This window comes from Acomys minous, assembly GCF_964271855.1.
Source record: "Acomys minous genome assembly, chromosome: 10".
NCBI classification, from domain to species: domain Eukaryota; kingdom Metazoa; phylum Chordata; class Mammalia; order Rodentia; family Muridae; genus Acomys; species Acomys minous.
Window position 1 is genome coordinate 34,923,125 of NC_140491.1, and position 27,009 is coordinate 34,950,133.

Here is a 27,009-nt window from a genome sequence, read left to right on the forward strand (position 1 = left end):
TTTCCTGTTAGATTCTTTAGCATAGGCTTTTTTTTTTTTTAAGAAAAATTCTTGACCTGGGAATTGTAATGTCCTTTCATATATATCTGTGTTTACACTCTCTTCACATGTGATTTTCACTTTTCAGTATGGTTTATAATTTCAGGGTAAAGCATAGACATGATGTACCTAGTACAGGGAACCTGGTACCTCAATACCAGGTTCAATAAATTTTTACTTGTGCATTTGTTTTTTGTTTGTTTGTCTTGTTTTTGTTTTCCTCTGGTAAGTTGTGATTATTTGTATTCATCTGTCTATATGTCTGTCTGTCCAAATTGTGAACAGAAGTTTGTCACATGAATTCGCTCAGTTCTCTAATCCATCTAAGAACTGCTGATGTTTAGTTTGTTCAGATTTTGCTTGTTAGGCACTCTTCTCTCTCTCTCTCTCTCTCTCTCTCTCTCTCTCTCTCTCTCTCTCTCTCTCTCTCCTCCCTCACACATGTATGTAGCGAGCATTTTTCAATTTTGGTTTCTTTAAAAAAACACAGAAAATAAGAATGTTTTTATTCTAATCCCAGGTGTGGGAATGCAGGGCTGACTGTGATTTGCCTCGTGCTCCAGCAGAGGCATGATTTTGACAGCTGCAGATAGTTTCTGCGGTTGTCTGATGTTTGGAATTCTGGGAACTTTTTAGAGGGCGTATAATGCTAGGGCCCCCCAAGAGACTGTGACTCGTTGGTTGGTCGTCAGTTGGTATTGATTGTGGTTGGTTAAGTAGTCATGTGCAAAGCAGAAACAACAACAAGAAGAAATTAGATATCCTGACCTCGAAGCTCAAACTTGTCCCAAGGAGCTCGATGCTCCTAGTCACTGGGACCTAGTCCAGCAATAACATCACCCCCTTTCCAACTCCTGACTTTATTCAGGGATCTCTATCCAGTTCCCCCTCTTATCTAGTGCTAGGGGGTCGAAAGGATAGAAGAAAGGGTGTGGAGAAAGGGGGGAAGAAAGAAGTACCCACAAAGTAGTAAATGCTGGCCACATAATGTACTTTTATAAACAATGATTTTTATGAAAATAGTATCCAATAAAGACCTTTTCTATAAATCAGGGCAGCGAGCCAGATGTGGTGGTGCATCTGTGATCCCAGCACTGCAGAGGCAGAAGTAGGAGGATTAAAAGTTTGAGGCCAAAGCTCGGTGTGGTGGTGCACGCCTTTAATCCTAGCACTCAGGAGGCAGAGGCAGGTGGATAGCTGTGAGTTCGAGGTCAGCCTGGTCTATAAAGCGAGTCCAGGACAGCCAAGGCTAATACAGAGAGACCCTGTCTCGAAAAACCAAAAACCAAAACAAACAAACAAAAGAGTTTGAGGCCAGGATGGCCACACACACACACACACACACACACACACACACACACACACAGACATCTTTTGTATAGATAACAGTTTCTTAATTTCTTCCGCTGTCACATACGGTTCCTTAGCAGGCTTATTCCTTATATCTTTTTTTTCCAGGTATATAAACTATTTATTAACAGCAAAGACCCACAGACTCATTTCTTGGATACACCACAGTATGGCCCCTACAGTCAGTGGTCTCTGTGTGCTGACCTCAGACATGAAGACCCCAAAAGTGTCATAGACCCTGTGGCTCTGACCTTCTTCCTTCACTCCAGGTCCCCACGCAGATGTTGTCTAGACCCCTGGCCAGAACCTGGCTGTACTTTCCATCCTTCATGTCCTTCTGTCTGTCCAAGAATCAGTCTGAGATCATGTACTGCCATGGATTCTGCATGATGGGGATCACACACTCCACCTCATCCTTCGTGAGTTCTCCAGCCCTCCTGGTGAGGTCAGTGTCTGCTTTTCTCAACACCACATGAGCATATCTCTGCCGCACACCCTTAATGACAGTGATGGCAAAGGCTATTTTCCACTGCCTATCGATGCTGGTGTTGAGTACTCACAAAACATGCTGGAACCCCTCGGGGATCACTAGAGACACGTGGCAGCACTAGCAGTGGCCTGTAGGCCTCCTGTGAAAGAGCTTATTCCTTATTTCAAAGCCACAACCTTGCAGTCACAGTAGCACAGTAAGTACTTTTTCTTTGTAACTTTGTGTATTTGCACATGGTCACAGAATACTTTCCTATAGGTAGAGTTGCTGGGACAATGGTTTTATATATATATTGTAATATATATATATATATATATATAGCAAAACGTTTTAATTGCTTAACTGCTCCCCTGTTGCCCTGTCCTTCCAAAAGCATTGGGAGGGTGTTTATGTCTCCATAGCATCCAAGAATTTTTGAGTGCTTAACAATCTGATAACAAACAAGGGGTGTTTCACTATAGTGTGAATTTTTATTACTTGTAAGGCTGAATAGTTTTCATGTTTATTAACCATTTTATTTCTTCTTCAGGGCTGTATGATTTTAGCACACATATTAAAATTAGGACTGGAAAATTGACAATAACAAGCTATTGAAACTCTCAACCCTTGGTGTTATTATCCACGTTATATGGTGCACGTGGAACATTCCATTTTGCCTCACATTCACCCGGTGAACACATCATAACTCTATACCTGCTGTGTCACAGGCACTAGCTGCTGAGTACCTGCCCGTGGAGGCTGTGGTTGAACACAACATCACTGTTCAAGCATGACGTTGGTATGCAGAACCATCACACTCAGACTGACTGGGAAGTTATTAAAGTTCTGCGTCCAGATCTCAGTGCAGCAACCAACGAGGGGGCTGGAGAACTTGGAGAACCACAAAGTTGATTAAAGGATTTGAAAAAAAAATAAAAGCTGTGAGGGAGAGCTAAGAGGACTGTGGTTACTCAGGCTTGAAAGCAAGTGAAGAGTGAATTAGTAATGGGATCCTAATAAAGAAAAACGCTTACATGGTAGATGGGCGATTGGCTATTTTCTAAATGTGCTAAGAGCAGAAGAAGTGCATTTGTCCTTCAGCATTTACACGTCAGCTATAGGTAAAGAGAGACTTCCCCAGAGCACCAGAGGCAGTTGCATGATATTCATGAAGGCATGACTATACCTTCGGGTCAGTGGGTTACCACACAACAGACTGCTATTATAAGGATGACTATTGGGTAGAATAAAGCATAGAGTGACAGATGTGGGCAAAAAAGAAACATCAAGATGGTGTAGCCAGCCAAACATTGGGCAAAGCATAAGGAGTCTTATGGAAAATGGTGTGTGTGTGTGTGTGTGTGTGTGTGTGTGTGTGTGTGTGTGTGAGCGTGTGCGTGTAATAAAAGGACCTAGAGGTGACAAGAGCTCTACAAGAAGACCAACAGAGCCAACTATCCAGGGCCCAGAGGGGCCTGTGGAGTCTGAAACACCAACCGAGGGCCATGCATGGACTGGACCTAGGTGTGTCCCATGAGCAGCTCAGGTTTCATGTGGATCTTCGAGATAGGGTTTCTTTGTGTGTATACATGTGTATGTTTATGTGTGTGGTTGTGCATATTGTGTGTATATTTATGTCTACATGTGTACATTTATCTGTATTTAAAGGTGTACATTTATGTTTATGTGTGTGCATTATGTGTGCACTCCTGTACACTTGTTTGCATACATGTGTATATTTATGTGTGTACATTTCTTTACTTGTGTGTAAATGTGTATATCTATGTGTACATATATGTATTTATGTTAGTACATGTGTATGTTTATGTGTCTGTACATGTGTATATGCATGTGTAAGCACATGGGTGTGCATGTGTATGTTAAATACCTTCTTGAGACCTCTGGGATCATAAACAGGAAATGGCTTGAATCTCTTATTGTCTATTTTGTTCATGACCACCCTTTGAGCTGTCACACGTTCTTACGAAGCGTTATTAGTATGCAGAGCCTCCTGTCTCAGGAGAGCTGGGTGTGGTGGCATGGCCAACAATCTCAGCACTACAGAAGATGGAGCTTTTCAGGTCCGTCTGAGCTGTGTAGTGAGACCTGCCTCAAAAAAAAAAAAGTGTCCAACAATGTTAGTCTTTAAGTTATGAACTTACAATGCATAATGACACCATTTTTTGATGTGTATAAAGTAGACTTTCATATAGTTTACGTCTCATTGAGCCCCTTTCCAGTGTTTGGTATACAGAACAAACATTTTAGGGTTAAAAAAATGTTAAAATGACTGCCACTAAGGAAAAATAATATTGGAAAATTATAATAACCATTTCAGTTTTTCAAAAGGACTGCTGTTGTGTGCATCTTTTACTTATTTATTTTTATGTGTACGAGTGGTTTGCATGCATGTATGTGTGTGCACTACATGCGCACCAGCTGCCCACAGAGGTCAAAAGAAGACATCAGGTCTCCTGGAGGCAGAGGCAGGCAGATTTCTGTGGATTCGAGGCCCGCCTGATCTACCTAATGAGTTCCAGGCCAGGCACAGGTACATAATGAGACCCTGTCTTGAAGAAAACATAGAAATTTAGACACACTAGTCATGCTTCAAGTACTCGGCAGCCACATGTGACCATAACTACCTTATTGGATAGTGCAGCTGCACAGGGACCAAAACCGCTACATATCTCTATACAGTCACAGGTGACTTTCCGACCTCTGCCTCCCACATGCTGGGGTTACAACAAGCCTGTGTGACCGTGCCTGACTAGTGAACTCCAGCCCATGTATTATAATCATTGCATTCTTAAATTTGTAGGCATACTATAGGGATGGCTTTCATTTGGGTTGCTTCGGCTTATATTCAATTAGTGTAGTATACTTTATCTCAGAGAACATATGTTTGATATAATTTAAGTGGTATTTATAAGTATATGCTGAGTACACATTATTGAAATTACTCTTGGTCACATGATCCTGAAATGAAAGAGTACTTAACCGTGGTTCACTGGAGTGTGAGACATTAGCAGAAGCTGGAGCTATAACACTGAGAACAGCGCTAGCACTGAGGGTGAGCAGGAATCCAACAGTGTGGGCCCTATTTGTGCTGGAACAAGTCAGCCTGTGAGTTTCTCAAAGTAACCAAAAATATGGGAGGAAAGAGAATGGACCTTTGACTGTCACTCATCCATCAATTTATTCTCTAGTTTTAGCATAGAGACCCCTCAGAGGACCCAGTCAACTCCTTGAATCCAAACAAGTAAGAAATCACACACTGTTATATGAAAGCAATGCAATTTACTGTTAGTTGGGCATGGTGGCACACACCTGCGATCCCAGTACCCAGGAAACTGTTGGGTACTCAGAACTCAAATATGAGGTCAGCCTTGGCTGCATAGTGAGACCCAGTCTCAATGAAAAAAAAAAAAAAAAAAAAGAGCCTGGGGTGGTGGCATATGCTGATAATCTCAGTACACGGGAGGCTGAGACAGGAAAGTTGTGAGTTCAAGACTAGCCTGTACTACATAGAACGACCCTGCACAACCAACAAATTCATAAGTAGACAAAATATTAAAAAGAATATATGTGCTTCCAGACTGAAAAACACCATTTCCCCTCATTTTAGTGTGTGTGTGTGCGCATGCGCGCGCACGTGTGCATGTGTGTGTGCATGTGCGTGTGTGCGCATGTGCGTGTGTGTGCTTGTGTATGTGTGATGCACGGCATGGTGTCTGCAATAAGTGCCTTTAACCACTGAGCCATCTTGCAGGCTTCAACTATCCACGACTCATTTTTCAGTTATTACTAAACGTAGGTATATGTTGTGCTATTTATTGGACAATAGTTGCAAAGTAGTTAATAAAAATTATATTCACAGAGAAGACAGAAGAGCTACTGGCGGAAATGTTGGATGAGGTAAGCAGAATAATCATGATGATGAGCAAAGTGGAAAAGCAGATGCCATCATTTGTGTCACTATATGACCCTAGGGAGAGGACACTGAACAGTGTAAGAGTACAAACCAGCTTTGCATATTGTGGCACTGTGTGCACATAAGGAGAGCTGGGTGGCTTTATTCTTTCTTTAAATTTCTTTTTATTTTAAGTGTAAGAGTATTTGTTGCACATAAGTATGTGTGCAGTGTCCACAAAGGCCAGAGAGGGCATTAGTTCTCATGGAGTTATAATATGGTTCTGAGAGACTTCCTGTCTTAATAAATGAGGTAATAGCTAAACGCACACCTTTAATTCCAGTACTTGGGAGGCAGAGGCAGGAGAATCTCTGAGCTCAAGGCCAGCCTGGTTTACAGAGCTCCAGGTCCACCAAGGCTACACAGAGAAAACTTATCTCAAAAAAAAAAAAAAAAAAAGAAAGAAAGAAAGGAAGGAAGGGAGGAGAGAGGCAGGGAGGGGAGAGAGCGAGGGAGGGAGGGATGAAAAGAGGGAGGGAGGGGGAGAAGGAGAGAAAGAATAAAAGAAATAAAGAAACATTGATTGTAGAAGTGTAGAAGGCACACACTCAACCTCTGGCAGAGCTATACACACACACACATACATACACACATATGTGCACACCCATGCGCACACCCATGTGCACACACTCCCACAGACATGTACACACAGAGTAGATATATGTGTGCATGATCAAACTTTAGGCATATGGTTGGGCCTAGTGGTACAAGCCCTTAATTCCAGCACTCAGAAGACAGAGGTAGGAGGGTATCTGAGAGTTCGCTGCCAGCCTGTCCTACATAGCAAGTTCCAGTCCTGCCAAAGGACAAAGGACAAAGACCTTGCTTAAACTACTAACACCACCACCACCACCACCATCACTACTACTACTACTAATAATAACACTAATAATAGCAACAGTACAAATAAACCCCAAACCTTTGTTATTATCTTACCCTCGCAAGGCCATCTTGGTAACTACTGTATTAACAAGGTCTGCATCTTTCCCAGGTTTCCTTGTTTTTGTCTAAATCCACGTTCTATTATGGGATCCCTCCCAGGACTCCATGTTACTTGGAACACTCATCTCACCCTGGGCTCTTCCTAGATGTGACATTTCTCAGGCCTCCCGGTTTGGATAGCATTGACAGTTTGAGATGCAGGGGACAGATTGCTTACCAGTGTCTTATGACTGCATAGAGACTACAGGTCTTCCTAAAAGTGAAGAACCCCCTTTTCCACAGCTTACAGGGTGCGTGCTGTCACTGTGATCTGTGACTGCTGGCACTGGATGACCACTGGCAGAGGCTGCATCTCTCAGGCCTCTCCACTGTCAACTGCTGTTTTCCTCTTTTCTCTTCTGCACTCTTTCAAAGGGAAGCACTTGGCACAGCCCACATTTAAGCAACGGATTTGTTAGGTTTCTAGTGGGGTGATATACACTGTGGCCAAAATAACTGGGTGGGGGGCATTTGTTTCATCTTACAACCATCAGTGACACCACATCCTGGCAAGGATGTAGAGGAAGGAGAACACTCCTTCATTGGTGGTGGGAATGCAAACTTGTACATCCATTTTGGAAATCAATCTGGCACTTTCTCAGAAAACTGGGAATAGGGCTACCTCCAGACCCAGCTATTCCACTCCTTGGAATATACTCAGAAGATGCTCTACCACACAACAAGGAGATATGCTCAACCATGTTCAAAGCAGCCTTATTCATAATAGCCAGAACCTGGAAACAGCCTAAATGTCCCTCCAGTTGAAGAATGGATACAGAAACTATGGTACATTTACACTATGGAATACTACTCAGCTATTAAAAACAAGGAAATCCTGAAATTTGCAAACAAATGGATGGGACTAGAAATGATCATACTGAGTGAGTTAACCCAGAGGCAGAAAGACTCACATGGTATATACTCACTTATAATTGGACACTAGCCCAAAAGGGATGTCCCATGAAAGTCTTCACTTACCAGGAGATTGGGATAGATGTGAGGACTTCCTACTGGGACTCTAGGTGAGAGAAGTTTGGGAGAATGGGGAAATAGAAGGATACAGAGGGTCCTAGAAACTTACAAGAAGAACATCTGATGGGTGGATCTGGATCCAAGGGGGTCTGCCTAAACTACTGTACCAACCAAGGACAATACATGCAGTAAACATCAAACCCCTACTCAGATCTAGCCAATGGACAGGACATTCTCCACAGTTGTGTTGAGAGCGGGGACTGAATCTGACATGAACTCTGGTGCCCCATATTTGACCACTTCTCCTTGGTGGGGAGGCCTGGTGGCACTCAGAGAAAGGGTAAGCAGGCTACCAAGATGAGACTTGATAGCCTATGACCATATAGTGGGGGAGGAGGTCTCCCTCAGTCTTAGACCTAGGGGAGGGGAATAGGGTGAAAGTGGGAGGGAGGGAGGAATGGGAGGATACAAGTGCGGCAAAAATAATTGAGCTGTAATCTGAATAAATTAATTTAGAAATTATAGGAAAATCCAAAAAATAAAAGAAAAAATAAATTATTTTTTTTTTGAAAGAGTCTCTTTGTTTGGCTACTTATGGAGTTCAGTAAATTCTAATGTCTTACAAAATGTTTGAACACACACACACACACACACACACAACACACACACACACACACCAAAACCACAAAAACAAAAACAAAAACCCCCACTCAATTGTGAATCAAATGCCTTACTTCTAAATCAAGATCTTATACTAACGATTAATACATTTTAAGCCAGAAGTATTAGAAATTCATAAATTAGGACACAGGCGTAGTAACTGGTACTTCTGGCTGATTTTACATGGTTGTTCATGCTTCTTTTTCTTTCTCTCCCCTTCATTTCACTAGAGAGAGCATCATGAGTGTGGAGAGCCGGGCTTGCCCCTGTGTCACATCCCCCCACAGGTCTCACTGCCGCTTCAGCTTGTATTTATTTATTACCTTCATAAGAATTACTTTTTATTTTCAGATTTCGTATGTATGCCTGCATGCGTCTCTGAGTGAGTGTGTGCCACACATGTGCAGGTGCCTGTGGAGGGCAGAGAAGGGCGTCAGATCTCATGGAGCGGGAGTTACAGGGGGGTCGGTTACGGGGACCCCAGCTCAGGTTGTACGAAGGGCAGCCGGCACTCTTCACCCCCAGCTGAGGCATCCACGATGCAGGAGCCAACAGCAATTAGCAGAAGCAGGAGAGCCAAAGCCCCTGCTGTGGCTGACATCAGAGTCACCCATCTAGGAGGTCGCATGTCAGGTCCCTTTCTGCACTATTTAAGTGCAGTCAGATTATATTCCTGAATGGTTTGTGTAGAAATAATAATTTTCTCTTAAAGCCATATAGTACCTCTTTGTTCTGCATAAAGCAGGCCAAGTGCCCTACCATATTGCAGAATTATTTCAGCTGATGAATCTACCTGTTGATAAACCTAACTCCACTTGCCTGGTATGACAGTTGGCATTATAGGTAATCACTTCGTCCCTTAAGGCAGGGGGTTTCTGTTTGACTTAGCCTTTCAGCGTGTCAGGGGATAAGGGGTGGCATATTCTCTTCTGTAACCACTTCCATCTGAAACTAGGGTAGCCTGGAAGGCTAGTCAAAGGCTGGGCAATGGGGCATTCCTCGGAAGCATCTGGCTAGCTGACCCGGCTGCAGGGACAGGGAGCAACTGCATTGGCTGACTGCTTTACATCGGCTTCCAGCAAGTCCAGGCCTCAGCAGTTTGCTGTCCGGCAGCTGATTCCTGGGTGGTGTCTGCCAGAGTGGACATCTGCTGAGAAAAAATATAGACTGGGGACAGAGGTAAAAGTTTAGGAACTTAAAGGAAAAATCCTAATTTGCAATTTTCAGACCCAGAGTCCCAGTACCTGGGGAAGAAAAGGAGCCTCAAGACCAGGGCGAGAGATTTCCCCCCATCCTCACGAATAGACAGGTGGGGAATTTGGGCTGCTCTGAGTCTATACTTGGAAGACAACCAAAGGAAACTGAAAATTGTGAGCTTGTGACTGAATAGTAAGTAGTCAGAGCACTACCGGCTTATCAGAACTCCATTGGCCAATGTTAAAACTCTGAACCTTTGAAACCTTAGTATAACAATAGCATAGAGGGGGAAAAGAAGTCTGAAATATTTCACCTTTTTGCATACCTTAAATCATTTTTATACACTTACAACTTGTATTTATACATCTGAAGACATTTCCTTCGACCCTCAGAACTTACTCAAGCTCTTACATCCTCAGGCCTTGCATGGATTTTGAACCTTTTTCTTTTCATCTAATCATTCACCAGAAACACAAATAGTTCTGAGAACAGTCGTTGCAAAGCATGGTCCTTTCATACAAAGTTATACTGGAAACCTTTTACCCTTTACTATGAAGCCTGTTAGCAGGGCCAACCTGTCTGCCTCTTTTTAACAAGTGACCTAGTAACTTAACTAACTAAGGAACTAACAAGGTGCCTGTGGCCTTGGGGGGAAGGAGTTGGCTGCCTGCTGCTGCCCAGCTGCCAAAGCTACAGTTAACACAGCTATCAACGCCATCAGAGATCTGAGACGGATAAATTATAGCAGGAAGTATCCAGACGGCCTTATGATAATTAATTAGGAATATCAATGAAAAGACACAGACCATTTCGTTACGTAGATGGTCCATCACACCGTCCACAACACAAAGCCAGCATAGAATGGATGGTATATTTCACACCCTAACAGAAAGTACACCTGAGTGTTTGGTCTGGATTAGGTTAACTGAGTGAGATGGCCTACCCACTGTGTGGCACCATTCTGTGTGCTGGTGTCTGTGACTGCTTAAAGAGGAGACAGTAAGCTGAGCACAGCATTCATGACTCTATGTCACTTGGTGGTGCGTGCGATGTGACCAGTAGGCTTAAGCTCCTGCTGCTGTGACTTAACTGCTCTGGAGGATTGTAATCTTAGTCTGAGCCCAAATAAACCCTTTCTCCTCTAAATTGCCTTTGTCAGAGTATTTTATCCCAGCAACAGGAAAAAGAATCAAAACCGAAAACTGGCATTGAGTAGTGGGACCACTGCTGTGGTAAATCTGACCATGTGGTTCTTAGACCCTTGGATCTGCTTCGTGGCTGGAATATGAAAGAGTTTGTTACTATGGACTAGGAAAGCCTTGGCATGCTGAAAGCAGGGCTTTCTGGGGGCATTTTAATGAGATGTAAGGAGATACAGATGCTGGGAGAAAAGCGGACAGAGGAGACCTGGTGTATGAGGTTTCAGAGAGGATCAAGCAATAAGGCCATCAGGGACTTTCTGAGGGCCCATTCATGTGATATTTTGGCCAATAATCTTGCTGCATTCTGCCCAAGAATGTAAACTAAGTAGAACGTAAAGATAATTTGCTTGGCAGAGGAAATTTCAAGACAGGAGAACTTTAAGACCGGCACCAAGACAGCAGCCATAATTGGTTTTGGTTTTTTTGTTTGTTTTTCTTGTTTTGTTTAAAATTTTTCTTTAATTTATTTTTTCACTTTATATCTTGATCCTAGCCTTATCCCCCCTCTCCTCCCCATTCCACCCTCCCTCCCTCCCTCGGCAGCTGTAATCGTTAAAGAGATCACCACCACTGAAGAGAAACCACCTGTGCTGCACTGGGACACCAGACAAGACATCCTGAGAGTAAAAGCCCATCGTGTGACGCTCCAAACCTTATCTTGTGAGGTGCCGTCGAGTGAAGGGGTTCCCTGTTCCTTGAAGACAACTTTCCCCATGGTCAGCACACAGAGGCCGATACCACTTTTGGTCCCCGGGGTCCAGGTTGCATCCTAACTGGCAGCAGCATTCATGTAGTAAAAGTTTTGCAGGTGTAGAAGACACAAAATTGAGGGTGTCACAGAGTCTTGTTCTGTGGTTTCAGAAGACATCCAAAGCCAAAACATGTGTGGCATGGTTGGGGTCCTTTAGAGGAGCCCCTCAGAAGCCACTGTATGAACCAATGAAGACGAGGCCTAAGTCACAGTGGAGACTCCAGGACACTGGAGATGTCAGGGCCATGGGACATTTGCCAAGAAAACTGCAGGCAGAGTGGAGCTGGGAGAGAGGCTGTGTGTGCTGCAAATGGCAGGCCCAAAGAGAGACAGAGAGACCTGGGGAGGAGGGGGAGGATCCTTTTATCCCATGGTGCACCTGGCAGTGGTGGCAGGTGATGACTTAAGAAGTTGCTAGGACCCTGAAAGGCAAGCTAGTGGGACTACTTGCACGCTAGCATTCCTCCCTTTTTGTTTAATTGTGAATGGCAAAATTAGGAAGGGGTGGTGAGGCAGGAATGAGAACGTTGTGTCCTTCTGACTACGCATGCAAGACAAGTTAAAGTATATAATACAGGTTCATTGGAGGCAGATCTCAGCTACCATGTAGGGAGAGAGAAACAGAGAGAGAGAGAGAGAGAGAGAGAGAGAGAGAGAGAGAGAGAGAGAGAGAGAGAGAGAGAGAGAATGAATGAGAGAGACCAGAGACAGAGACACACACAGACACACATACACACAGAGAAAGAGAGAGAGAGAGAGAGAGAGAGAGAGAGAGAGAGAGAGAGAATATGAATGAAAGAGATCAGAAACAGACAGAGACAGAGACACACACACAGAGACAGAGAGAAGGGTGAGGGGAAGCCCCTGCTCCTGGGCTGGAGAATTCAGGCTAGAGGACAGGGTATGTCAGCCACGCTCTGTAGCAGGTAGGGACCGAGGAGTGATGGGAATATCTGGAGCTGCCTGTCCCAGCACTGACGCACAGTGTCCCAGCCTTTTGTTGGTAATAAACGAATACAGGACGGTATATTCCTCAATGACTGCTTCCTGCTGCCACTGGGCCATCGATATCGGGGCAGGGGATCCAGACTGTTGCCAATGTCCGGGAAGAGCAGGCTATTTTACTTGCTGTCCAGGATCTGTGAGACCATCTGTGGCTAAGAAGGAACGTGCAGACCCAAGTGATGCAGTCTGCCGGGTCAGACCGGAGCATCTGTGGGTAGCTGCGTCGGCGCTGTCTTGGATGCGGGGAGCACCCAGACTTGAGAGGACAGTGGATCATATACATGGACAGAAGACAAAGTTAGGTAGGTCATGGAGAAAACTATTTTTCTTAGGTGCACATTTGAAACTTTAGGACCCATGGTGTTGGTAGTTGTGGGCAGGGGAGTCCCAAAACCAGAGAAAGGGGGAGGAATCCCAACCGCTGAAGTAGGAAATAGGTGGGAAAGTTAGGACTTTGCTGGAGTTCGTTTGACCTGAGAGGAGGGTCCAAGTGGATTTCCTGAGGCTTACAAGAATCTTTCTATGTTTACAAAGGAGATAAATTTTAAGCATATTAGCATCGCCATTGTTTGTAATCTGCAGTGAAATACACACTGTAGAGAAAGGCAGTAGACACACATCTCTATCCTAGCACAGCAGAGGCTTGGGAAATGAGTTTGGGTTGACATCATAATTCTTTGAGGTGAGCTCAGGGAAGGCAGAAACGTTCCATGAAGTAGAAGAGACAAAAGCTCACTTGATTTTGATTTTCAGTATAAAAGAGACTGGATGTATATAAATTTAGCACAATGAGAAACATTGTTAAGTCTGTGCTTAAAAGACAAACCAAAGGAAAATTAAAATCTTGAGCTTAGAATGATGATAGTGGAATGTTCTACCAGAGTTAGATTAATAAATCATAGCTCCAGTGATTAATGTCAACGCTCTGAACAGTCTTAGTACCACATTAGTATAGCTACAGGAAGAGAGCTGAAGCATTTTTGTATACCTTAAAACACCTTCTTATAAAGCCATCTAGGCTTTCATTTGTATTTGTTAACCTTAAAACATCTTCTTAGACCCTAAACTACTTTGTTAATTCCTCACAACTTAAGCTTCTGTATCTTTAGGCCTTACATAAGCTTTACATCTTTCTTTTTCAATTATTTACCATGAGACACAGGTGATACTGCTAAAAGCAGTCACTATCCTTTTAGCTAAAGGAATCGTTAAAAAGTTACATCTGAGACCTGTTTTGGGGGGTCTGGTAACAAGGTAGACTGTCTTGACCTAGTGTCTAGATGTGTTGGTAGCATCTTTAGGAAAATGAGGCTTAAAGCCTGATTTTTACACAATGAAGAGGACTGTGAGGAGGCATCGGAACCCTGTTTATCTTTTAACATAAGGTCTGTGAGCAAGGTAAACCTGTGTCCCTTTTTAAAAATGAGACCTAGTACCGAGTAGTTTTAACTGACTAATGAACTAACGTGATGGATTACCTTGGGGTAAGGAGCTGACTGCCTGTTCTCTAGTTGTCAAGCTACCATTAGCTTAGCCATCAATGTTCTGTTGTTGTTGTTGTTTGTTTGTTTGGTTTGTTTGTTTGTTTGTTTGTTTGGTTGGTTTTTTGAGACAGGGTTTCTCTGTGTAGCCTTGACTGTCCTGAACTCACTCTGTAGACCAGGCTGACCTCGAACTCACAGTGATCCACTTGCCTCTGCCTCCCGAGTGCTGGGATTAAAGGCGTGCGCCACAACGCCCGGCTTAGCCATCAATGTGATCAGAGACCCGAGAAAGATAAATTGTAACCTAAATGAATCTATGTATCAATCAAAACGGCAGAGATAGTCCATAGTCCATTATCTAGAGAGTTGTCCCAGGTTCCTGGGGTCTCCATGTCAGCTTGGGCACAGGCAATCTGGCCATCATGCACAGAAGATGAGAGACTTTCTCTGTGAAGGAGGGACACGGGAGAGACTTCACCTCGTCTTCAGCAACACAAGACAATAACTCTCTGAGTGTCCAGTTTAACCACATTTCGGCTAGATCCTAGCAGTGGGTGAGGCACTGGGGCAGTCTGCCCAGTGGCTAGTGTAACAATCCAGGGTTGGAGTCATCTGTGTCCATATCTTCTTGGGGAGTTACTGTTAGGATTTGTGAGTGTCTGTCTGTCATAATAAGTTTAAACACGTTAAATGCCATATTCAGCAGGTCTCCGACAGGCTTGAAGGTTAGCATATCTGGGTTAAGCAATATTTGTCTATCTTTAGTTATAGGCTCTAAACTATACCTTGCAAACATAAAACAGAATGTCATGATAATTGTGACATATTCTGTAGATAAGTATTTGAAGACCACATCTATCTCAAGTAGATCTAAATAGATAAGCTTTGGTTGTTTCTAGTTTTTTTCTGTTTAACTTTGAAAACATGTACGGGGGGCTAAATGAAGCTTAATCACATTGTTTCTTAGTATGACTACAAATATATTTCTGGACACACTAAAGGATTTGATCACTTGTAAAGTGACTGACAACCTACATTTCTTCATCATTAAAGACTAGGATTTAGGCTCCATCCCTGTTAGGTTCAGAGCCTTTCTGGATTGGAGCTCTTTTAGTATCAAAATAAAGCTTTTAAATCCACAGACATAGTCCATAAAGAGACTGGGAGCATTTTAGACTTTTTATGGTGTACCCCTATAGAGCATAACAGTTTCCTATATTATTTAGTTTATAAAAAGTGTATAGCTTATTATAGATTAATCACATTAGCAAAAACAATGCTAAACATTTTTAAGGCAGTGATTTTTAACTTTGAAAGTGAAAATAGAGCATAATATCCAAATTTTAACATTTTAAATAGTTGCATATCTCTGGAATTAAAAGTTGTAATCATGTCCATGGTTTAAGATTATCTAAGCAAAACTTTTTAACTACTCACCCCCCAGTTATGAGTTTTAACCATACTCTATTTTTGACCCTGGACTTTAAACCATGCCTGGATCTCAGAAAGGGTTAATAACAACTCGTTTCCAGAGTCAGCAACACAGCAGAGTACTATAAAACAACTTTAAAGTTACATATGAGTTGTTATACCAAATCCATTGGACAAAAAGCCTAGAGATGAGCCCCAAGCACAGGCAGCTGGTGGCCAATAACTAGCAAAGACCTAAGCAATTAGACATGGAGGTTAAATTATCTTTTGCTGCTCTGAATAAACCTTTATAACCTTGAAATTTCACCATCACATAAAGAATATTATGATCCAGGGTTGAGTCACTTATACATTGCGTTGTGGTAATATAACCTTGGATTTCTATAGTATAAAAACCTATACCAATTTAAAATGAGATTTGTTGCTTTCTTAGACTAAAAGGAGATAAAATAATAAACAGAGAGCTAATTAGAACTAAGGTGTTTTATAATTGGTGCTTTATACTACATGGTTATCTCAAGATGGTAGCGCCACATGGCAGGTTGTATGCCTTGTGGCTCGGATGGCTGCTCACATATACATATGCACCCATATAAAATATATGTCCTAAACAAGAATTGGACTTAGATTTTAAACAGGACACACAATAGGCAAATTATAAATTCTTAGATAAGAGTTCACAGCATAATCTTAAGATATATAGATATATTTTCTTTTGGGAGCAAAGCGCAAAGAAATCAGAGAGAAAATATTTTTAAGACTTGGAAAGTAGAAGAGACTTAGAGATGAAAGGCTCTGAGAACATAGAACAGAATTTAGATATTTGAGACTCATTTGAAAATTTGGTTGAAAATTTGCCAATTTTTGGCCTTTGAGTGGGGCTGGGTAAGAAAGAGCCCTTAGCCTCCTACAGAACAGCTTTGGGAGCAAGGCGGGGTGAGCGGGTCCATGTGGAAAGGCTGAGAGTCAGAGCCATGTGGAGGAATCAGAATCACAGGCAAAGGGCCCGCACCTACCTCAGGGGTGGCCTTGAGAGCAGCTGCTTGCAGTGGAAAGGGTGCTGCAGTCCCTGCTCCTCACCCACCCTGCCCTGTTGCAACTTTTACAGACAAGGCTTTAAGCAGTGCAGGGAGAGACCAGAGAGAAACAGACACAACTTTGAGAAAAGAGAAATAGGGACTAGGGAATCACTTCTCATTTCACTGATGGCTCTTAGTGCTCCTGAGCAATAGTAGAAATTAGATTAAGAAGGTGAATAAATAGAAAGCCCTTCGGGTCAGAGTTTAGGAGTAGAGGCTGGAGATTCCCCAAAAGGGAATGAGAAAGTATGAAGACACCGTTGCTGTAGGTGAGAAAGGGCCAGGAGGGATGACACAAGCCGTTCAGTGGGTCGTCACACACTTAACAGACATCAGAAAGACTCGGTGCCTGGTACCTGGTACCAGGACTTTGGGTGGAGCCTGAAGGTGGACCTTGACAGCGTCATCCAACCCCTCTGCCTTGTCTTCAAGACCAATAGTCTATTTTGGGTCATTCTATTGATGACGCTGTCCATTGAATTTCTTTTTTGATTTATTGAACTTTTCAGTTTCAGTTTAGTTGTATCCAGTGTTTCCAATTTTTTAGTATATTCACTTTGTTCATTAGAAAAGGAGGCATACATAGGAAGATGTCTTACGTGAAGTAGCAAAAACCCACAAAAATTAATGGAAATGACTATCAAGACTGGAGGCAAGAAACGGAGCAAGTGCTAGTGGGGAAAGGAGAAAGACAAGTTGCATCTTTTAAAATACTTTTGTTATTCTTGAGAATTTCACACACACACGCGCGCGCGCGCGCGCACACACACACACACACACACACACACACACAGTGAAATCTGATACCCCACTTTCTCTCCAGCTCTGTCCACATAAACCTCAATAACATGTCCCCTTCCAACTTCATATTTTTAAAAATAATCCAGTAAGTCCAATCAGTGCTGCCCCTTTGCCCATGGTGTGGGGCCATCCGATGGAACGGGAGAACCTACCAGTGGCCACACCTGAGGGGTGGCAGAGAGAGAGGGGGACCGGGGGAGAGTGATTCCCTTCTAGAGCAGCTATAACCTGCCAACAGCTCCTCAGAAAGAGCCTGGAGCTCTTCTGTCCCACCTGTGAATTTTGGATTGGTTTGATCTTGTACAGGTCTTGTGCGGGTGCACACAGCGGTTGTGAGCTGAAAAGCGCAATAGCCACGTGGTGTCATGGCATTCCTCCCCACGCTCTGGATCTTACATACTTTCTGAGGTGTTCTTTGAGCCTTGGGAAGCAGAGACGGTGATAAAGAGCATTGAGCACTCAGTCTTGGAGCCACAGCATTGTGACCAGTCATGAGTCTCTGTGTTATCTGTTGTTCATTTAAAAAGGAAGCTTCTTGGCCAAGGTTGTGAACAGGACGAGTCCTATGAACAGCATTGGGTTCTATGGTTTCCGCATCCTGAGTTGACTTTATCTCACTCGGCTCTTTTTGTTCTCTTGGAGTTCAGGGGTCGATTCATGTCTTCTTTGAACGTATTTATAGTCATTCTCTTGGTTTTGTTTTCTAGTTTCATTCGAGTTGCTGTCATTGAGGGTTATAATAGGATTATTATTATTATTTTTTTTGCACTGGGATCTACTCGTATAGAATTCAGTCATTGTTAAGTGTTATTGATCAGTTCATCTTCTTTCTGTGGAAGTGTCTGTGGTGTTCAGAAGGGACTAGATTGTAATTGTGTTGAGAGGATATTTTCTTATTTTAGGCTGGTGTTTAGGGCATAAGGCGCTAGTCTCAGACTCCCCCTGACTGAAACAACAGTCACCATCCAGCAACAAACTATGAAAGGAGAGTAGCTGTTGACTACAATGCAGTCCCTCCTTAAGCGTCAGTTGTTTTAGGAAATAAAGGGACAGCATTAGTACTACACAGTGCTAATAAATTAGTTACTGTGAGTATAAAAACAAATACAAAAGAAATCTCACGTAGGGAGTGGAGGAGGGGGGCATTGGAGCGGCTGAACAGGGATTTAAAAATTCGGGATGAGGGAGAGGTGGGAGTTTTGGATGAAGGTAGACTGAAAAGCGAAGGGTAAACATATACACTCAGATAACAACAAAGTCTCGGCTCCCAGGAGGCGGAGCCACAGAGATGCCGTGTGCTAGCTAGCTTTAACCGGCAACTTGGTACAACATAGAATCACCAGGGAAGACAGCCTCAGTTAAGGAATTGCCTAGATAAGGTTAGCTCCTGGGCTATCTGTAGCAATTTTCTTGCTTGTTAAGGTTGGAAGACCCACCCTGGGCGGGGGCCCTGACCTGAATACAGACCAAAAAAAAAAAAAAAAAAAAAAAAAAAGCTCTCTGAAAGCAAGCAGGAGAGCAGCGTGCGCACATTTGTTTCCCGTTGCTCTTAACTGTGGATGTGATGTGACTGGTTCCTTGAGTTCGGCCTCGACTTCCCCAAAATAACGGACTATAAGCCGGAGCTGTAAGCTGAGTAAACCCTCTCCTTCCCCTATGTTGCTTTATATCATGTCCCAGCATCAGAAGGGAAGCTGGGACACCCAGTAAACTAGGGAGGCCTCTGGGTTTTTGAGAAATGGAGAGAAAAGGTGGGTGGTGACAGTACAGAGAAATGGGAGGGAAGGCATGAATGGCCAGGGACTGAGGAGACCTGCTGCCGTACTACATAAATGGGAAGAGCCATAGAAAGAAACGAGAGTCGTGTGGAGACAGGCTGGGGCCCAGAGTCTCCACTCACTCCCTGACCTCTGTGGGCAACTGCCAGTGTGGGGCGGAACCTCTCTGCACTCGCTGGCCCCTGAGGGTGCTCTGGCTGGGGACCAAGTCTCAGTGAATTCTTTGACCACGGAGCTGGACCAACGGTGGAGCCCAACGCTTCAGTGTACTCCCTGACCGCGGAGGGTAACCATCGGTAAGGACTTCCCTGGCCTCAGAGGGGACCATGGGCGGCAATCTGGGATAATATCCAAAGTCCTAATACACTGTGTCACCCCAGAGGGCAACCTGTACTTTGGGCTGAATAGCTGCATATTTCTTGAGTTGGGGTACAGTTGTGTTGCTCACGGTTATTGCAAATTCTTGGGCTCAAGCGTTCCTTCCACTTGGGCCTTTCTGGTACCTGAGAAAGGGGCCACACATCTGTACCTAGCTTTGGCTACGTTTTTTAAATGCTTTTTTTTTCATTTATTTATTTAATCCCTTTACAGACTAAGCCCAGCCCCCTCACTCCTCTCCTCCCTTCATGCCCCCTCCTCCTTTCCCCCCCTCTTTTTTCTCAGAGAACAGGAGGCCCCCAAGGGGTAGCAACATACCCTAGCACCTCAAGTTGCAGCAGGACTAAGCACACCCTCTCCCACTGAGGCCTGACAAGGCAGCCCAGCTAGGGGAAAGGAATCCAGTGGCAGACAACAGAGCCAGAGACGGCCCCTGCTCCTACTGTTAGGGGACCCACATAGTGACCACACTGCACATCTGCTACACATGAGTAGGGTGTGTAGGTCCGGTCCAATCATTATATTTAATTAGTGGTTCAGACTCTGTGACTCCCCACGGGCCCAGGTTAGTTGACTCTGTAGGTCTTCTTGAGGACTCTGTAGGTCCTCAATCCTTCCTCTTACTCTTCCACAAAACTCCCTGAGCTCAGCCTAATGTTTGGCTGTGGGTCTCTGCATCTGTTTCCACCAGCTGCTGCATGAAGCCTCTCAGAAGACAGTTATGCTAGGCTCCTGTCTGCAAGCACAGCAGACTATCACTAACAGTGTCAGGGGTTGGATCTCTCCCATGGAGTGGGTCTCAAGTTGGGCCAGTCATTGGTTTGCCAGTCTCTCAATCTCTGTTCTATTTTTACCCCTACACTTCCTGTAGGCAAGACAAATTTTGGATCGAAAGCTTTATGGGTGAGTCGGTGTCCCCTTCCCTCCACTGGGAGACACCCCTACAGGAGGTGTCAGCTTTATGCTCCTTAACATCTTCTGCTTGGAGTCTCAGCTAGGGTCACCCTCATAGATTGGCTACAATTTTTAATTGTTCAAGTATGTGTGTGTATGTGTGCCATAGCTGAATACTAACCACAATTAAGTTCACTATTTACCTGTAATTTCAAAGCTGTTAGAATTTTAATGTTTTTGTTTTTTTATCAGCATAACACCCTTTAACCAATGGGACTAGAACACAATTTAATATAGCATTTGCACGGCGCTTTCATGTATGTGTCTCCCGTGACTTTTCAAAGTGTCTTCATACCACAGGAGATCCAATAAGCACCAAGATTTCCCATCTCTCACAGAGAAAAGCACCAAGTTCAGACAAAAATAATTTATTACAATATATACAATAAATCATTGGCAATGCAATGAGACAAAACAATCTGGAGAGTTTGCACTGCCCTTTCCATCCACATGCGTCAGTCCCTTCCTGTTCTCCTCTCAGGACTCACAACCTGCCACAGGCCACCGAGAAGCCAGAGGCACTGGCCGTGGGTGATTCCCCACTCTCCCTTCTTCTCAGCCTGGCGTAAGGGGGACACGAAGTCGCCCCAACACCCTTCTCCAGCCTCTCTTTCTTGTGTAACAACAAGCCATTCGTTTACACTTGGAGCCACATCTATGTCCTACATCCTACTTGGCTTTTTTCTAAGCTCGCGTAAAATCATTCTGCAATAATGTGCTGATTACCTAGCTTCAATGGGACAACATGACAATATAATTGAGATATTGCAGGTATAATTTTAATCAATCAATTGATTTTAAGTTAAATAAAAATTATCTTCCCATGGGAAACCAGCTCAACACAAACAGTCTTTGTCCAACTAAACCCACTAAGCATGACCATCTAGAGCTGAGGCCATCGACAGTGGATGATCACCAGTCGAGACACCTAACAAGGCCCCATTGTGCAACCATTGTGGCCACAAGAACACACGGGAAAGAGGACCTCTGGCTGATTATTTCAATGATTCCTGGGAGAGTGTGCTGTGTTGGGATGACAGTTGCGCCTGCAGGTACATTTACTGTCCTACCAACTAAGTCCATATTGCATGTCAACATCAGCACCACGAGGCAGAGGGGCACTAGGAAACGCCTTCCACTCCATAACGGACACCATAGGTGCACTTTGTGCAGCCACAATACAAAATAAAGTAAATAAAAGCCAGGCAAGGCGAGGCAGCACCCATCAATAAATGACGTAAAATTTATGGTGTCTACAAACATTCCTGAGTGGCTAAGACACTTTAGATGCAGTGAACACCAAGATGCATAACAAATACATGAGACATACTTTGGGCGCTTTTTTTTAAAAAACCAGAAAATTTTTGGTACTCAAGGGTGTATTCACCTCCAACTAGTGTGAGTCCTTTGCTTCAAATAAATACTGTCTTCTTGAGACTTCAACTTTAAGGAACAAATTCTTAGGGCACAGTCCCTATCTTCAGATTCTGGGCATTTATCCATTGTCAAACTGATTTTTTTTTATTAGAAAAAATCTAGAAGGAGATGATGACAGGGGTTCTTTTTTAAAAAAAAAAAAAAGAGGAGGAGGAAGAGCTGAGGGATCAGGTAGGAAAATGACAGGGACCAGACTACAATTTTTAAAAATAGCATTTAAGGAGTATAAACAATAATTACAAGCTGGATGCTCCTGAGACAGAGTGCATCACACAGCATGGGATTCTACGTCCTTAGTGTGACTCTCTCTGTACCTGAGTCAACTTCACTTCTAAGGCTCTAGTATAGACAGACTGTGTCACACTGGCTTCAAACGCATGAATTCACAGCAGTGTAATTATCCCCACCCCCCACCCCACCCCAGCAAGCCTATAATCACACACATACACTTTCATCCCAATGGGTAACGTTTACAACTGGCCAGTTTCCCCTTACTACCGCAGAACGGGTCTAAAGGGACATAATTCCAGACCTGCCAAGTCTACAATGGAAGGCGGGATTCAGGCGAAATAGGCGTGGCAAAAGACAGCCACGGCCAGCAGGATGATACCATTGATGTTCACCACCGTCCGCCACAGAGGCTTCTCAGAAGTGTCCGTCATCTTCATCTTCATGGCTTCCTCCTCTTCCTTCGTCATCTTTGGTCCTTTATCCTGGTCCAGCCCACAGAACAGGTCATAAGCCCTCCTGAAGCACCCTTTCTCCTTCTGGGGGACTTCCGTGTCTACAGAAAGACAAAAAGGGATTGTTGGATACAAAGGCTAAAAAGGGCTAGAAAGAGTTTCCACGAGGATGGACGGCCACAGTGCATTTACCACTCTGTAGAAGCTTCCCAGTCCTCTGACTTTCAGGACGCGGAACTGAACACAATGTTCAAGTGAGTTTAAGTCCGAGGCAGTGTTGAATTGGATTCTGCATTCTCATGTTCAACTAGTCTGAGTTTTATGTCTTCCAGGACTAATACAAGTGTGTTTTGATTTAGAATAGGTAGACAAGATAATAGATGATGAGAGACATGAGATGGGCAAATGTCTTAGGAAGAATACGGTAAATCCACCTGTGGAATACAGAACCTGTCTCTGTTTGTTGCACCACTGGATGGATGGCGGCAGTGATGGCCTGACTCAGAAGAGAACTGGCCGCTCTTGCCTCTCCTAAGGTTTCACAACGGAATCTGATCAGGGCCTGATGTTGAGCACCAACCATCAGTACTTGTTGGGCTTAATTCGTGCTGGCGCATGCTCACACTGCTAAATCCAACCGTCCCGTTGGCCCTGACACCCAGAGTGGATGCCTGCCAAGGGAAGAGTCCCTCCTTGGAGGTCAGTTGTGGCACTGGAGACAGACAGACATGGGTTCAGGCGCCAGCTCTTCCAGCGGTGAGATCCACCCCACCGTGCGTCCTAACACAACACTCAGAGACTGCTGATCGGCACGTCTCTGGTTTTTATAAGCCAGACTATTATGTTTTTGGATTTGGTTTGTTGTGGGTGAGGAAGGGAGTCTGAATGTGTAGTAGGACTGGCCTCCCAACTGCCGGGGTTACGGGTGCGTGCCCCGTTGTCACTCCTAGCTTACACTCGTTTTTAAAACAGAGCTTTAGTGATCACGGGCGTGTATGCGTCAGAAGTCTATGTGACGGGGTTAAGTGGTCTCTAGGCATGCAGCAAGTTTAGACATCTAGTGGGTCCACAGCTAGAAACAGATGCCAGATGCCAGAACAGATGTTCTGATGCCAGATTCGGAACCTGCTCTGCTTCACCTACTGCTGTCCTGCAGAAGGACTAACGGGCCTTCCACTCAGTACCAGGTAACGCATGAGCCCTGTGTGCGTCTCTTCCACAGAGAGAGGAAAAAGCGCAACACCAGAGTTGAAGACAGACCTAACTTAAAGGGTAAGCCTTGGGCTACAGTAGGGTGTGGCGGCTCAGAGACAGAGTGCCTTCCTTGCAGTGTGCTAAAGCTAAGTAAGGCTTGATCCCCAGAACTGAAAAAACATTGTAAAGAGCAAGTCTGTAGCCACCAAGGATCCTCTTAAGCATCCAGAGAAATTGGATTGTTCCGATTTCCAATCCAGAAAAATCTAAAACGAGAAGGTGTAAGATTCCCAAGAGCCTCTGGCCCATACTCCTGGCATCACCGGAAATGAACACAGCTTTGTGTACCTCTCTATCTTCGTTCATAGGACATGTCAGCAAAGCCCTAAACCTCCCATGCCAGACAATGCTCCAAATCCAGAACAAACTCTTCTTCAGTCACTGATTCGCTGAGTTCTGCGGCGTATGCAGAGTGGGGTGGCGGGAAGGGTCTTCCTCTCACCTTCACGCATGGGGTGAACTCCCCCAAGCACATACGCATCTGTCTTTCCCCCTGCCCCTCCCTCGGTCCCCAGGAAGAGACACGAGCATTGACACAGGCATTTGCTCACGACTTCGGTAGATGGCTTTGGAACTCACCGATTTCCATCGTGTCCTTAGGGTCCTCCCGGGGGTCCTCCTCTCCCGCGTCGAGGTCGATACGCTCTTCTTTGCTGTTGCGTAGACTCCAGCACAGACGGTACAGCTGTGGGGAAAGCGGAGCGTGGTCACAAGGGCGTAACTGGTGTCTTAGGCCAAGAATCAGGGGAAACAAAGACGTGTGCATCCAGAAAGGAAAACAATATGGCCGTTTTCCACACCAAGGAAACATCATGGGCAACTGCCCCATCCACAGCATTGGTTCTAAAAAGGGAAGGAACCCAATTGTAAACATACACACTAGCCTATATATATATGTGTGTGTATATATATGTATATATATATATATATGTGTGTGTGTATATATATGTATATATATGTGTGTGTATATATATATATGTATATATATGTGTGTGTGTGTATATATATATATATATATATATATATTGTATACCATAATATATATAGAGAGGCTAAGAGATGCCTCAACTCAGTGCTAAATGAGGCATCTGCATCATCACCTCCAAGGTCCAGGGAGTGTCACAGCTGGGGAGGAGTGCTGTGACAGTGCCTTCTGGACCTGCCACGCCATTGTGTTCATAAATTCCCTGCAGCTGTGGCCTGCACAGGAGTGGGCCTGTCACCATTTCCCCGTGCATGGGCAGGCACTCATGAGACCCACCCCTTCCCCACACTGATGGACTCTGGACAGTTAAAGGGCAGTGAAGGAGGGAGTGCCATCTTCTTCAGTAGCACAGCCAGTGTGTAATTCTCCATGTTCTGGTACCTGACTCCCTGCTCATTCCCACGAAAGCATCCATAATTAAACTTTGTGAGTCAAACGATGAGATTCAAAGTAAGAGCAGCCTTGTTGGGAAAAAGAAGCTTCAGGAAGAGAGACATGGGGGTGAAAGATTGTTAAATGACCAAAATTCAGTATATTCATATATGAAAGTATCAAAAAACTTTTTAAAGAAGTAAAATTAAAAAAAATTAAAACCATAAAAATCAAAAGGTGAAGTGAAATAAAAATACAATAAATTAAAAAAAAAAAACTGAGCCAGTGAGATAGCTCAGTGAATAAATGCATCTGCAGGCAAGTGTGAAGATTTGAGTTCAATGCCCGGGACCCACTGAGTTGAAGGAGACCACCAACACACACAAGTTATCCCCTGACATTGTGCCCGGTGGCATGCATATGCCGGCACATGCACAAAGTACATAAACAAAATGGAATCCTAAAGTTCTTAAAATTAAAAATCTCACGAAAAGAGACCACCCGAAATTTGTTTGTTGTATGAACGAATTCACTTTTCTCCTGATAAATGTGTTCCCTTCAGCACTGAGACTGAGAAGCAAGGCCAGACCGCCGTTCATCCAAACCAGCAGTGTGAGGTGTGATTACTGAACACTGCCACGTCGTGGAAATAAGAGCTACCAGCACGAGGCACAGCGACACGGGGTGGGAGAACAGGGTCAGTTTCTACTGGTATAGCTAGGAATGTGAGGTAGAAACGTAGAAAAGCCAGAGAGAGCCAGAACAGCATGTCCGTCCCGATCGAGCCTGTTGGTGAACGTCCTGCTTTCTCTACTTCACAAGGAACCTCAGAGCTAGATACGGTTGGCGCTTCAATCCTCCCAAAGACTGCGCGCGGTACAGAAAAATGGCTGATACAAGGTAAAGATTCCCACCGCAGAGCTGACGAAAGACAAGCCGGAGAACCGGAAGCTACCAGTGCTGGCTCTGGTTCGCGTTAGCTTTGTCTCCGATCTCGCCAGTGAGGTTAAAGGCCTCTTAGGGGTTTCCCGGGTGCCTGTATGCGCGTGTGCTGGAGTAAAGCGTTCATACAACCGCTTTCCTCTTTCTACAGATAAATGCTAGGTTTGCGTTCCTTTTTCCAGCTCTGTTCTTTTGCAAACCTGAGAACGACCAGTGACTCTTCGTGTTGGGTCATCAGGCTATTTTGATTGTAATAGGATGGGCCCATGATTGGTTATTCTTCTTTGAATTGGTAAGAACTTTAATCCAACAGCAGCATACAGGGCTAAAGAAGTGTGTTATGATTTCTGGGGTCTTGAACTGGGTGGGCATTGAGAGTGTGCTGGGGTCTGAATGTCTCATCCAAAACAAATATCAGAACATAATATTCAGATTATCTTTGGAGGTAGCGAACCCTATTACATCTTAATACTGATATCATGGGATAACCTTTCTGAGAGAGAGGAGAGGGATTGGGCTGGAGAGATGGCTCAGAGGTTAAGAGCACTGGCTGCTCTTCTAGAGGTCCTGAGTTCAATTCCCAGCAACCACATGGTGGCTCATAACCATCTATAATGTGATCTGGTGCCTACTTCTTGCGTGCAGGCAAAACATTGTATACTTAATAAATAAAACTTTAAAAAAGAGAGAGAGATGAAGTTTGGCCTCTACCCTTTGTCACTTAGGCAACTTCCATCACGACACCAGCTAACATGTTGTTAAACTGTAAGAAGCCTCTCCCCACACAAAACCCTCAACCCTGGATTTTCCAGTATCCATAACTGGGAGAGAA

General features: G+C 44.2%; 1 protein-coding gene and 1 pseudogene across 2 annotated transcripts in view; both read right to left on the reverse strand.

Annotated features, from left to right (window-relative positions):
* Window positions 1-1,513: 1,513 nt before the first annotated feature.
* On the reverse strand, window positions 1,514-11,558 carry LOC311606520 (small ribosomal subunit protein uS13-like; annotated as a pseudogene). The gene is made up of 2 exons: window positions 11,496-11,558; window positions 1,514-1,996 (listed from the first exon to the last, which is right to left on the reverse strand). The product of its transcript is annotated as a small ribosomal subunit protein uS13-like (transcript).
* Window positions 11,559-22,076: 10,518 nt separating this feature from the next.
* The window catches only part of SLC5A1 (solute carrier family 5 member 1), a 69,651-nt gene continuing 64,718 nt past the window's right edge, over window positions 22,077-27,009 (reverse strand). The window contains exons 14-15 of the mRNA XM_084799273.1: window positions 24,458-24,563; window positions 22,077-22,725 (exon numbers count right to left, since the gene is read on the reverse strand). Coding sequence (XP_084655399.1) covers window positions 22,502-22,725; window positions 24,458-24,563 — 330 coding nt within the window. The 3' untranslated portion in view covers window positions 22,077-22,501. The remainder of the gene's footprint in view (window positions 22,726-24,457; window positions 24,564-27,009) is intronic.